This window comes from Bison bison, unplaced genomic scaffold, assembly GCF_000754665.1.
Source record: "Bison bison bison isolate TAMUID 2011002044 unplaced genomic scaffold, Bison_UMD1.0 scf7180017864352, whole genome shotgun sequence".
Lineage (NCBI taxonomy): Eukaryota > Metazoa > Chordata > Mammalia > Artiodactyla > Bovidae > Bison > Bison bison.
In genome coordinates, this window is record NW_011494924.1 from 2,812,572 (window position 1) to 2,827,094 (window position 14,523).

The following is a 14,523-nucleotide window of genomic DNA, read 5'->3' on the forward strand; positions in this document are numbered from 1 at the left end:
TGAACTGTGGTGTTGGAGAAGACTCTTGAGAGTCCCTTGGACTGCAAGGAGATCCAACCAGTCCATCCTAAAGGAAATCAGTCCTGAATATTCATTGGAAGGACTGATGCTGATGCTCAAACTCCAATACTTTGGCCACCTGATGCAAAGAACTGACTTATTTGAAAAGACCCTGATGCTGGGAAAGATTGAAGGCGGGAGAAGGGGATGACAGAGGATGAGATGGTTGGATGGCATCACTGACTCAATGGACATGGGTGTGGGTGGATTCCGGGAGTTGGTGATGGACAGGGAGGACTGGTGTGCTGCAGTTCATGGGGTCGCAAAGAGTCGGACATGACTGAGCAACTGAACTGACTGAGGGAAGTAATAATAAGATAACATATGAAACGCCATTCGCAATGCCTGGCATGTAGTTTGATCTCAGTAAGATCTAAAATTCACTCATTTTTAAATGTTGTTAATATCGTGTGTTTTCATTATTAATATCTGCATAGAGTACAGACCTTAGAGGTCTGCACAGACCTTAGAGCCAGAGAACTTGAGTTCAAATCTTAGCTCCATTCCTTCCTATCTTTGCTAATCTTGGACAAGTTTCCTTTTCTGTAAAACAGAGATAATCCCTGCCTCAGAGGAGGATCTTTGTGAAAATTAAATGAGTTAACACATGTAAAGCATTTTAACTAGTACTGGACATGTGATAACTACTCAGTAACTATCAGTAATTATTATTCTATCATTTTAGATTTTAAGAGGGCAATTCTTTGCAGAAGATAGTCATCGGGGACTTAGGGAATCCCTATTTCCCAATGTGGTCTAGATTTAACTCAGATTGGAAAATCCTCTCCCAAGGGTCTTTTCCTAGTAAAACTTCCTTACTTTAAATGCTTGTTCACATTCTGGGCAGCTGTCCCCTCCCCCCATACCCTTATTGTAATATTAATAAATGATTCATCTGTGGCAGAATTGTTTTCTTTCTATAAAAGTTATAAAATAGAGTTCTCTGTAATTCGTCTTTCAGGAGCTGACTGCCACTGAATTGATACAATGTCTTTTTTCCAGCAACCTCCTCCACGTTTGATAAATTTTCAGAATCATAGCCCCAAGCCCAATGGACCAGTTCTCCCTCCTCATCATCAACAGCTAAGATACCCATCAAACCAGAATACGCCACGACAAGCAATGAAGCCCAACCCCTTGCAGATGGCTTTCTTGGCTCAACAAGCCATAAAACAGGTATGTGTGTTTACTTCTCCACAGGTGCTTGTATTTCTCTCTGCTTCCAAATCATATTGAATTTATGGATAGAGCCAGTAGTGATGAAGAACAAGAGTAAGCTGTTTTCTTTTTTTTAGTAAATGTGAATTACAAAGTTTTTTACATACAGACCTAAAGAGAGAAAGCTAGGAGAAAGGATCTTGATGCTTTGTAATTAACAAGAAAAAAATCAAGCTACTTATACAGAAGTAAAGGCCCAGAATAATCAGTGAGTCATGGGTATGAATTTTTCAGTATTAATGTGTGTAGCTTTTAGGTGAGTATGAAAGTATTCTAACAAATACAGATGGCATACCTCAAAAGAGACCAATCAATGAATCTTCATAGTGTTTCAAGGAGACTTCTTGGAAACAAACTTAGTATCACACAGTTTTAATATGAAGTATTAAACAGTATTTATACATATATATACCTGTATATAAGACTATATTGTATTCAGTATTAAACAGGATACAGTATATATACACTTGATAAAGCTTAATATTTAAGGTTATACATTAAATTTTAGAAAGTTTAATATTTATATTCGTAATGTTTTCAGGTAATATGTTTTTTTTAGGAATTACTGTTTTAAAAAGCTAAAGTTCTCCCAGCACTTTGTCTTCTCCAAGTACTCGTGTCAGGTCTTTCCAGCTTACAACCAGCAGTTTGATTTTAGTTTAATTTTTTTTGCCAAGACCAAAATAAAGAATATGATCTTATTCCCCATGATTCTGTAACATTCATTTTAATCAAATGATTTTAAAGTAATATTCTAAAAGTACACATGCTGTGTCTTTGTGTTTTTATAATTACTTTGATATAAATTTTCTAAAATGACATTTTAATTATTTTCAATAAAATTTATACCTATCTCTCTTTCATCATTAGAGATGAGGTGAAGAGCGACCAAGCTACAGTTAGATCTTAAATTCTGATTATTTTCCTAATACTTTTGTGGCCTTGTACAAGTTTACTCTCTTAAATCTCATTTGCCCCTACTATAAAATGAGTTCATAACTTGCAGAGTTGTGCTGAGACTTAGATGGTAGTGTGTATAACAGCACCTAGCACATTCTGGGTACTCATATTTATCTACCTCATAGCTATGTAATATGGGTTTGATCCCTGATTTGGACGATCTCACATGCGCTGGAGCAACTAGGCCTGCACACCACAACTGTTAAGCCTGTGCCCTAGAGCCCAGGAGCCACAGCTACTGAGCCTCTGTATATGTAGAATTTCACTTGTTTATTTTTGGCTGTGCTGAGTCTTCATTGCTGCTCGGGCTTTTCTCTCAGTGTGGACAGAGGGCTACTATCTAACTGCAGGGCATGGGCTTCTCGTTTCAGTGGCTGCTCTTGTTGTGGAGCACAGGCTCCAGGGCAGGTGGGCTCAGTAGTTGTGGCTCCTGGGCTCTGGAGCACAGGCTTAATAGTTGTGGTGCACAGGCTTAGTTGCTGCACGGCATATGAGATCTTCCCAAATCAGGGATCAAACCCGTGTCTCCTGCACTGGCAGGCAGATTCTTTACCACTGAGACACTAAGGAAGCCCTCTGTTTATTATTTTTAATGGATAGACACACACTCTAAGAATGTTTTTAAAAATGTTTTCTAGTCAAAAGTCTAAACATGAATAAATGAACAAACTAGGAGGAAAATATAGTGGAGAGTTTGTTTTAATAGAATCGCTTAAATTATACTGGTACAATGGAAATGCTTTCTGGTTATTAAGAAAAGGCAGTAATCTATATATGATCTTCTAAGTATATATGGGGAGAAACATCGAATTTTTGTGTGTGTGTTTTTTTTTTTTTAATTTCATATACATAGAAGAAACCTGGAAAGATACACATGAACTGTAACCGTGCTTGTTCTGGGTGGGAAGAAAGGAGAGAGACAGATGGACAGATAGGTGTGAGGGGTGGTTCAGTTGGCATTCATATTCACAGAGTTTTTTACTTAGTTTTTTCAGTGGAAAATATAAATTAGGTTTTTCAAAGTTAGAATATTTCTGTCACTGTCACTCTGTATTGTGTCATCCCTATATAAATGATACGGTGTTTGGGAGTTTTTTCCTTTGCGTAGTCTTAAGATACCTCTTAGTTGCTTTTTTTCTCCCCAACTGTTTTATCATAAAATTTTCAAACTTAGTTGAGAGAGTTGTATAGGGGACAGATTGCTCTATTTGCTGTCTCCTTTGTTATCTGTATCCATTTATCCATTCATCCATCAGTCAAACCTTATTACTTTTGATAGGTTTTAAAATAAATTTTAGACAGCAGGTATACATACAGTTCATCTCTGTATACTATAGCATTCCTAGTTTTAATGGGTTTATCTCAGCCTGACTTCCCTGGTGGCTCAGGTAAAGCGTCTGCCTACCATGCTGGAGACCTGGGTTCGATCCCTGGGTCAGGAAGATCCTCTGGAGAAGGAAATGGCACCCCACTCCAGTACCCTTGTCTGGAAAATCCCATGGACGGAGGAGTGTGGTAGACTCCAGTCCACAGGGTCGTGAAGAGTCGGACACGACTGAGCGACTTCACTTTCACTTTGTTTATCTCAGCTTGTAACAGTTTTCTCAGATGTTGATGCTTAGTTGCCTGTTTGTATATAAGGAATGGGTGTTTTTAAAAAAACTGAAAGCTGGGATGTGGGGCTAATGTTTAATGCTGAATTTTGCTCTTGTGTGAGGGCTCCTTGGCATGTTTGTTAGATTTACTGATGTCACTATCTTTAGGTAATGGCTCAGTTCCCAAAAGATCTCTTTGTTTCATGCCTGAAATGCAGGGCCTGATGCTCGTTGAAGCTCAGCATTCAGTGTGTGTATGGTTTCTTAATTTTCATTTTCAGTGTAATACTTCTGCCTTCAACTGAGCCTGGTGCCCATGAGTCCAAAGACACTGTTTTACCTATTCTGGAAACTTAATTTCCAGTCTTCTTCTGTAGAGGTGAAAGAAGTCCTTATTATTTGGGGGTAGCTAGAGTAGGAAAGCTTAAACAGACTCTCAACGATCATCCTGTTTTTAGTTTGTCTTTAGGGTCAATGTGTTGTTTTTTAAAAAAAAAAAAAAGTTCCCTGAACTGTCATTTTAGTCTCAGGTCTATCAGGTGGGGACAGAAGGAAAGGTGTGTTTTCAGCCCTCCGTCTTTGTTTGTAGTTGCTATGTACATGTTTAGATTTCTTTTCCGATATATATAAGCTTTCCGAGATCGGGTGCTGTGGTTTTCTGGTGTATACTGTTGTCTTCTGGGAGAAATCAGTGCTTTTTATTATTTATGTTTGGAGAGAATTACTGAAAATTATATATACCAGTGTCCTCTCTCCGTTCCATGAAAATTACAGTTGAATTCAAATAGTAGAATGTGTCTTTTACTTTGTCTTGTACCTGGAACAGGGATTAGATGGACATTTTATGTAACAGGCTTGCTGATAGGCAACCTTTCTTCTTCCTTCTTGCTACCACAGTGGCAGATCAGCAGTGGGCATGCGGCCCCCTCGACTGCCAACAGCACGTCCTCCACTCCCTCCAGCCCCACCATTACTAGTGCAGCAGGGTATGATGCAAAGGCTTTCGGCTCACCTGTGATTGATTTGAGCTCACCGGTGGGAGGTCCCTACAATCTTCCTTCTCTTCCAGATGTAAGTAAACACAAAACTTCCACTAAAGAATCTGTTTCATAAATTTTAAGTGAACTTGAATCTGGTGAAAGGCCATGGTTATGTTGGATTATAGGCTGTGTGTTTGTGTTTGGAAGTTGTTTTTATCCTTTAGAAATATTGTGACAGCAGGAATCATAAAAAGATTAGTATTAACACTTAAACATACTACAGAATGTCTTTCAGGGCACTGGAGTTAATGTGTTAGTAAATGAATGATTATGGTGATTAATTATGGAATGTAAGCTAGGGAAGGAGGGAAGTGAAAATATGGGAGAATTGCTGGAATGTGATTCATTAGAATAGGGTTAGAGAGCAAGGCTAACATTTAAGACGTCAGAAGAGTTGGAGACAGGTTTAATGAAAAATGATAACATTTTACTGACAAGTGCAGTATTACCTCTGATTTCTTTTTTATTTAAATTAAATACATTTACCTCTAAACTGGTTGTCAGTATGACTTTTTAATCAATCTGTTTTGGGACTTCCCTGCCAGTCCAGTGGTTAAGACTCTGCGATTCCAATGCAGGGGATGTGGGTTTGATCCATGGTCTGGGAACTAAGATACCACATGCCCTGTGGCATGGCTCAAAAATAAATTTTTTTTTTTCAAGACAGAAAATACATCATTGAAGAAACAAATCAATTACACAAGAGTTGATATTTGTTTTACCTTTTTTCATCCTACAAGCTTAGGTAATCACTTATGCAAACATGAAGAACTTTTAAGAAATCTTGTAGGATTGTGAAGGAAATCTAAAATGTTATATTATTTACTTTTTCAAATTACTGAGATGAATTCATATTTCCTAAAAGTTGAATCATTAACCTTACTGGAGTTACTTCATTTTTTAAGTAATTGTATATAATTTAGACGGGTAGAGTATATGTATTTTATTTTCATGCATAGATGATAGGAAAACTTTTGTTCATTCCTATAATTTTATTTTAGCTTTTAGGATTCCTCCACAGTGTAAATAACTTTTATTATATTAAGATCTAACAAATCTAGTCAATCCAGTACTTATTGCCACAACTATTGTATTGTACTTGTATAAGTACTCTGGCCACAAGTATTGTATTGGCCAAGGTAGTGCCCAAAGAATATTAAAGGAAAATAACCCCATTTACTTCCCTCCTCCCCCAACTGAAAGAGGACCCACAGAAAGTAAAATTTCCTCTACAGCCTTCAAATACAGATGACCCTTTGTGTACCAGCCTTTCTCAACTGAGATTCCTCATCTGAACCACAAAAGAAAGAAACTGCTTTGAGAGACTGTTTGCTCAGTCCTTCCAAGGTTTGTTCATAACTAGTACCATTCTGGGAGAAGACAATGGCACCCCACTCCAGTACTCTTGCCTGGAAAATCCCATGGGCAGAGGAGCCTGGTGGGCTGCAGTCCATGGGGTCATTAAGAGTCGGACACGACTGAGCGACTTAGCTGCAGCAGCAGTAGCAGTACCATTCTAGATGCAGAGGCAAGAAGTAAATTCATTATGTACAGCCTATGCCCTTGGAATGTAGGACTTAATTTTCTTGAAGAATCTTGATTGAGAAAGGCTGGAACTATTAAGCTGGATTTTAATCACAAAGACATTCTTAGGAAACAAATGGTATATTTAAGCATTAAAAATATTTGCATCCAAAGAGATTTAGGAGAGGGTTGGATTGGGAGTTTGAGATTAGTTCACGCAAACTGGTGTATATAGAATACACAAGCAACAAGGATTAGCAACAAAGAACTGTAGCACAGGGAACTATATTCAGTATCCTGTGATAAACCATAATCGAAAAGAATATGAATAATAATGTATATAACTGAATCACTTTTTTGTACAGCAGAAATTAGCAAAACATTGTAATTCAATTATACTTCAATAAAAAATAAAATTTAGAAAATTTTAATCTAAAGTATTAAAGTCTTGGTAGAAATTTATCAGTAGTTTGGCTTAGCAGTTAATTACTTATAAACATGTAAAGCAAGAATCTACAGGGGATCAGATTTTTCCTACCAAACATTAATAATGTAGTTAAATGACGTTAATGTTCTCGAAATGTGTGATGTGTGGACGTGTTTCATCTATCTAGTGCGTAACAGAGCATGAGTTCTTGAAGTGTGGGCCAGGAACATGAGGGTCTGTAGAACCTTTTCAGAGGCTCTACAAGGTCTTCCCTGTGTAAGACCAGATTTTCTTCATATTCTTTAGCCACAATCACACATCTGAGCAGATCGAGAAAATATATCAGATTCCAGTTGGCTGTTATAAAGCCAGACACTAAAGAAATTTTTAAAATGTGAAATGGTGCTATTTGTCTCACCAGGTTTTTTTTTAATTGGTACTTCTATTATCTTTAAATAAAATTTTAAAAATAATTTTGTTTTCACTTTTAAGGAGGTAACACACAGTATTCCTTTCTCCTGGCTCATGAATTGTGAAATAGTGTGACCTCGGTATATTTACTACGATGAAGTATTAAGAAGTATGAGAGCTTTTTTCCAAGATTGTTTATGGGGAAAATATACATCAGAACTTCTCAAAAGGATATTTGCATCTACAAAAGTTTTCTTATAAATTTAAAATAGCTTTTAACTTGCCAAGTCAGAATGCCATGAAGTAATTTCTTTTCTTACCAGATTGACTGTTCAAGTACTATTATGCTGGACAACATTGTGAGGAAAGATAGTAGTACCGATCATGGCCAGCCACGACCACCCTCAAACAGAACTGTCCAGTCACCGAATTCATCAGTGCCATCTCCAGGCCTTGCAGGTAAAGTGGACTTGTAAAAATTTTTATAGTTTTTTTTTTTTCAGTTTTTACTTATTAATAATAAAAGGATCGGCCTCCACCTTCCCTTTGTCTCTTGGGTGATTAAAATGGATCTGTGTTTTAAGTAGTCTTTGAAATTAGTGTACTTTCAAAGTGGAAAGCAAAGATTACGCCTCTCTACATTTTCAGTTTCAACAGAACTTAGAGGCAACATAGCACACACTCCTAGGAGGAAATTGCTATTTTACTTTCTCTTTTAGACAAGTTGCCTATAGTATTGTCCCTTTTTGTGTAGAATTTGCCTAGACTTAAAATGTCTCAGTAACACTCTTTTTGTTGATTGCTCCTACCCTGGTTTGGTGTTTGTGTTTTAAGAATTTTGGACAGAACTACTTATTTCCTCCAAAAGAGAAGCCCTCTGACTAATGCTGCTACTCCCAGCTGCTAAGTCACTTCAGTCGTGTCCAACTCTGTGCGACCCCAAAGACGGCAGCCCACTGGCAGCCTGGTGGCTCCCCCGTCCCTGGGATTCTCCAGGCAAGAACACTGGAGTGGGTTGCCATTTCCTTCTCCAACGCATGAAAATGAAAAGTGAAAAGCTACTCCCAGAGACCTTGGCAAATTAGATGCCTTAGACCAAATAAGGAAAGAGGAGACTCTCTTATGCCATTAACTAGTCCCACATAATAAAGCAGTTTTAGAATTTTAAGAGGTACTTATTTAAAACGTAAACAAACTGAAAGGAAATTGTTGACAAAAGATGGCAGAAAAACTATTTAATTATGTAGCTGCTGCTAAGTCACGTCAGTTGTGTCAGACTCTGTGTGACCCCATAGATGGCAGCCCACCAGGCTCCGGTCCCTGGGATTCTCCAAGCAACAATACTGGAGTGGGTTGCTATTTTCTTCTCCAGTGCATGAAAGTGAAAAGTGAAAGTGAAGTTGCTCAGTCGAGTCTGACCCTTCATGACTCAATGGACTGCAGCCTACCAGGCTCCTCTGTCCATGGGATTTCCCAGGCAAGAGTACTGGAGTGGGTTTCCATTGCCTTCTCCTAATTATGTAGCAAGTTCATACAAATGAATAAGGACAGCACACAGTATTACCAGAGGACCCTGCAGCGTGTGTGCTCAGTCGTGTCCGACTCTTTGTGACCCCAGGGACTGTAACCCACCAGGTTCCTCTGTCCATGGGATTTTCCCAGCAAGAATACTGAAGTGGATTGCCATTTCCTTCTCCATGAGTAGATAACTCCCTAAAGAGGAAATAACTCTCTAAAGTGAGGGGGCGGGAGGAAGAAAGATGGGTGGTTCCATCTCACGAGTAGTCATTATGAAATCAAAAGACATGATTTCTAACTATTGAGTAAGCAAGATTTCAACAGTGAAAATACTCATTGATAAGGATGTAATGGGAGGAATGCTCTGATACATTGCTGGTGGTAATATAACTTGACACATTTCTGGAAGCCATTTTAGCACCATTACTAAAGCTAAGTTTATTCAGTACTGACTCTGTGTCCAGCACAGGGCAAAGTACCTTCTACACATTGCTCCATTGTCTTCCATTAATTAGTCTCTGTGTTGATTTCTTTCTTGGACTGCTTTTATATGAGCCCTACCAACTTTTTATTGTGCTCTGCAGCTTTTGCTGGCATTAGTGTCCTCACGAAGCTCCTACCCTGGTTACTCTCATGTGGAACACTGAACAGTGTTTGGAGACATTTCTGATTCTTACACCCCTAGATGCTGTGTATGTAGAGATGCTACTGGCATCTAATAACTGGTCGAGGCCAAGAGGGCTGCTTGGCATCCTTACAATGCACATACAGCCCCCACATCAAAGAATTACCTGGCCCAAAATGTCAATAGTGCTGAGACTGAACAGCCCTGCTACTTCAGGGCACTCCAGCTCTGCTGGGAGTTCAGCAACTACTTTTTGTTTTATATAATTTCATTGTGTGTTTCCAGTTTCAGTGTACTACGAAGTGAGAACATTCAATAGGAATTAAATACAGATATTCATTCTATGAATGTGTCTGATCTCTTCCTCCTCAGGACCTGTTACTATGACAAGTGTACACCCGCCAATACGTTCACCTAGTGCCTCCAGCGTCGGCAGCCGAGGAAGGTAAACGGACTCAACTTACTGTCCAGTGTATAATAATTATATATTACATGTTAACGAAATCAGTTAATGGGTTAATCAATTTTGTATCTTTATCTTTAAAGATACAAAAAGATTTGTGCATGTGTTGAAAATTAGAAAATACATTTGAGTTTAGCATAATAGCAAAGAAAAAGCAGAAATGATGGATGTATAACACTGCACTGTATAGGGACATGCACAAATAAAAACTTAGAGAAAACAAATAATTTTATACTAAAATTGGTGTTCTGACTTTTCTAAATACCTTGCATTGAATTTGCTTTAAAACAAATTAATTTACAGTTGTTGAAATTGTATTTTAACTTCAGTTACACACCACTCATACTGCTTGTAAATTTCTCATCAATAGTGAGCCCAATTCTTACTTTCCTAATCCTATGGAGGAAACATACTCTGAAGGGGAGACAATCAAAAGACTGACTCAAGGTTGTAAAAGTCTTACCAGACCCACTCCCACAATTTACATTTTAAGATAATGGGATTAGAACTAACAATAGAAAGATCTTACCAGACCCATTCCCACAACATACACTTCAAGATGACAGGATTAATCAGAAGGTTCTTAAGGAGAAACATGTCCTCCAGTAGGATACACTGTTGTTATATAATTATTGGTACAGTAAAAGTGAAGTCGCTCAGTCGTGTCTGACTCTTTGTGACCCCGTGGACTGTAGCCCACCAGGCTCCTCTGTCCATGGGATCTCCAGGCAGGAATACTGGAGTGGGTTGCCATTTCCTTCTCCAGGGGATCTTCCCAACCCAGGGATGGAACCCAGGTCTCCCACATTGCAGGCAGACGCTTTAAACATGCCCTTGAGCAAGATGAGTTGTTTTGTTGTGTAGTCATTAGCTCTGGGCTTAAAGAAAAAAAATAGTTCTAGGTGAGTGATCACACCATCTTGGTTATATGGGTTATTAAGATCTTTTTTGTATAGTATTCTGTTCTAGTTCTGTCATCTTAAAATGTAAATTGTGGGAGTGGTTCTGGTAAGATCTTTACAACCTTGACTGAATTGAAAAAGTATACAGCTCCCTTGCTAAGACTAGTGAGGAGGCACTGTCCTTCACCCTTCTGATGTCTGTATCAGAAGCTTTCTCTATCCCTTTTTATACTGTAATAAAACTCTGCCACACACAATAAAGTTTTCTGTGACTAAGATGCAAGAATGTAGAAAAAAAAACTTCGTCTTTTTCTTTTCCTCAGGACCCCAGACTTCTTATCAACCTACCTAAGAATTAACTCTCTCATACAAATGAATTATGTCCCTAGTTAATTCTCTTCACTCTTTGTGACAGTAAATCATTAATATGAGCCTAGAGTTCTCTTTGTCACTGACTAGAGAAGGAAATGGGAAAGACTAAAAAAAAATATGCTACTTCTAAGATAGTTCTAAGATCTGGCTGCCTAATTTTAGAACCTTAGAATATTGAAGTCAGTTTTAATTCAGGATTTATTTAAATGTATTTAGGTATCTTTCCAGGTATATAATGTAACTATTCAGGTAGGTTAACACATAGAACATTTTTTATACATAAATGAAACTATTTTGCATACAACAGATGCATTTCAGTTATGTATCATTTTTGCTGATATAGCAAATCTTCACTGCCATGAAGATACAGCATTATTCCCATAAAGCTATTGTTGTACCTCTTTTTAAGATACTTAAGATAGCTTTCTTAGATTTTGTTTTCTTTCCTTTTTTCTTATATTTCTAGCTCTGGCTCTTCCAGCAAACCAGCAGGAGCTGATTCTACACACAAAGTCCCAGTGGTCATGTTGGAGCCAATTCGAATAAAACAAGAAAACAGTGGACCACCTGAAAATTACGATTTTCCTGTTGTAATAGTGAAACAAGAATCAGATGAAGAACCCAGGGCTCAAAATGTAATTATGATTGCAGTACTACTCCTACTTGAGGGATAAGATGAAAGGAACTTTTAAATAAATTGTAGGAAATAAAAGCTATTGTATTTAAAGGCAGGAAAATAGTCAACTTAGAGGTTGAAAACTTTGAGGAAATCTCTCAGTATATCAAAACAAGAGGCTTATTAAATGAGGAGGTTGGGTATTTTAAAGAGAGAATGGAGTAAACTACATGGAAGGTAATTGTCAAAGCCATACTACATGGAGACTTCTATAACTGAAGGGCAGTACTAGTGAGTGGTGAAAGTCACTCAGTCGTGTCCAACTGTTTGTGAAAGCTGCTCAGTCGTGTCCGACTCTTTGCTACCTGAGATTCTCCAGGCCAGAATACTGGAGTGGGTAGCCGTTCCCTTCTCCAGGGGATCTTCCCAACCCAGGGATTGAACCAGGGTCTCCTGCCTTGCAGGCGGATTCTTTACCAACTGAGCTATCAGGGAAGCCCAACTGAAGGGCATGAGCATCTGAGTTGAAAGGGCCTAGCAAGTACCAGAACAAGTAAATGAAAAAAAATGCAAGTCATATATACCATCATCAATTTTAGAATGCCAGTATTCTAAACAGATTCTAAAAGCCTCCAGAGGAGAAAAACACCTTACATAATGAATCAGACATTTTAAATCATCAAGTCCTCCACAGACTCTCAAAGCTGGAAACCAATAGAGAAATATCAAAATTGTGAAGAAAGATATTTTGTAGGGAGAATTCTGTACCCATTCAAATGATTATGTATAAAGATGAAATAAACATTTTTAGACATGCATGCGGAGTCTCAAAAATTTAATTCCATATACTCATTCTGAGGGAGATATTTGAAAATATGCTTCATCGAAAATGAAGTAAACCCAGAAAGAGGAAGACATAGAATTCCAGAAATAGAATCTAACACAGAAGAGAAGCAAAGAAAAGAATAGTTAGTCCCAAGTTCAACAGCTCCTCTTGTATACCCTGTAGGGGGACAGAAGATTCCATCAGGGATGTGTGAAGAGGGAGAAAAAAATTTTGACAGTATTGAGAAGCATTTTATAACCCTGTTGGAGATTGTGAGAATAACTTAGAGATAGATATCTAGAAAAAGAAGCAAATGGATTAAATTTTAGAGTAAGGTAATTGACAGTGACAGATTTTATTTTCTTAGGCTCCAAAATGACTGCAGACGGTGACTGCAACCACAAAATTAAAAGACAGTTGCTCCTTGAAACTAAAGCTATAACAGACCTAGACAGTGTATTAAAAAGCAGAGACATCACTTCACTGACAAAAGGTCTGTGTAGTCAAAGCTATGGTTTTTCCAGTAGTTATGTATGGATGTGAGAGTTGGACCACAAAGAAGGCTGAGTGCCAAAGAATTGATGCTTTTGTACTGTGGTGTTGGAGAAGATTCTTGAGAGTCCCTTGGACACAAGGAGATCAAACCAGTCAATCCTAAAGGAAATCAACCCTGAATATTCATTGGAAGGACTGATGCTAAAGCTGAAGCTCCAGTACTTTGGCCACTTGATGCAAAGAGTTGACTCATTGAAAAAGACCCTGATGCTGGGAAAGATTAAGGGCAGGAAGAGAAGCGGATGACAGAGGATGGCATCACCAACTCAATGGAAATGAGTTTGAGCAAGCTCTGGGAGATAGTGAAGGTCAGGGAACCCTGGTGTGCTGCCATTCATAGAGTTGGACATGACTTAACTGACCAACAACAATTATTGACTCATAGTAAAAAACAAAAAGTTAGACAAAAGAGGAAGTGATCATAGTACATACTGTGGTTATGCAATGAACAGTATATAGTCGTAATGATATAAATAAATACCGAAATAAAAAATTTAAATAAGAACTAAATATAATCAAAATATGACCTGAACATGCATTTGACCAAAAATTGATTTTTCAGGATATTAGTACAGCAGTGATACTGACCAGTTAGAATAAATGCTGCTTATAACAGTTGTACTTGCCCCTGCCAACTAAAAAGAAATCAGTGCTTAATAAAACTATGTTAAGAAGATGGCATAAATGGTGTGTTAAGTATAAGGAGGATATGGAGAGTCAGGAAGGAAAAATCTAATCTTGCATAGTATAAAAAATATATACATGTGTAATAAAATAGAAAATGTTTAAAATTTAAATCTGGAAAATTTACAGTATAAGCGTACTCTTTAGAAATATAGAACTAACTAGCATAGAAAAAAGCTAAATAATTTGAAAATAATTACCTCCAAAGAATATTAGAATAACCACGCCCTTAACTGAATCTGCATTTTATTACTTAAGAATTTATTTTAACATTTAAAGGAAATAATAGATTTAGTTCATAATTTTAAATTTTCACCATTCTAGGCTCCAGCATAGAATTTAGGTTCACTTTAATGTTATTAATGGCACTTGGAGAGGTGAAATTACCGATAAGAATTAAAGCAGTATACCTTTCTATGAATGATAAAAAATCTACAGTAGGAATGTTTTGTGTTTGCGTATAATTTGAATTAACGTCTCCAGTAAAATGTATTTACAGTTCACATGGTTGACTTCTACATTAACTACCTATTCTGCCACTTCTGAAGCCGTCAAAAAGATTTTTCCTTTTCCTTTTATCCACACCCCCTTACTGCTGCTGATCTTCTGTTTGGAAGATGTTTTTCAGTTGAGGTCCATGTTCTTTACCATTAGGGCCAGTTAGCAGTAAACAGTCTGCTCTCCTGCAGTTTCATGGACTCATTTGAAATAACCAGGTGCTCACTCC

General features: G+C 37.7%; 1 protein-coding gene across 1 annotated transcript in view; it reads left to right on the forward strand.

Moving 5' to 3' along the window:
- TRIM24 (tripartite motif containing 24) overlaps positions 1-14,523 on the forward strand; it is a 116,325-nt gene that overhangs the window by 93,566 nt on the left and 8,236 nt on the right. Inside the window, exons 12-16 of the mRNA XM_010855018.1 lie at positions 1,063-1,236; positions 4,731-4,904; positions 7,559-7,694; positions 9,751-9,823; positions 11,582-11,750. Of these exons, the coding sequence (XP_010853320.1) occupies positions 1,063-1,236; positions 4,731-4,904; positions 7,559-7,694; positions 9,751-9,823; positions 11,582-11,750 (726 nt within the window). The remainder of the gene's footprint in view (positions 1-1,062; positions 1,237-4,730; positions 4,905-7,558; positions 7,695-9,750; positions 9,824-11,581; positions 11,751-14,523) is intronic.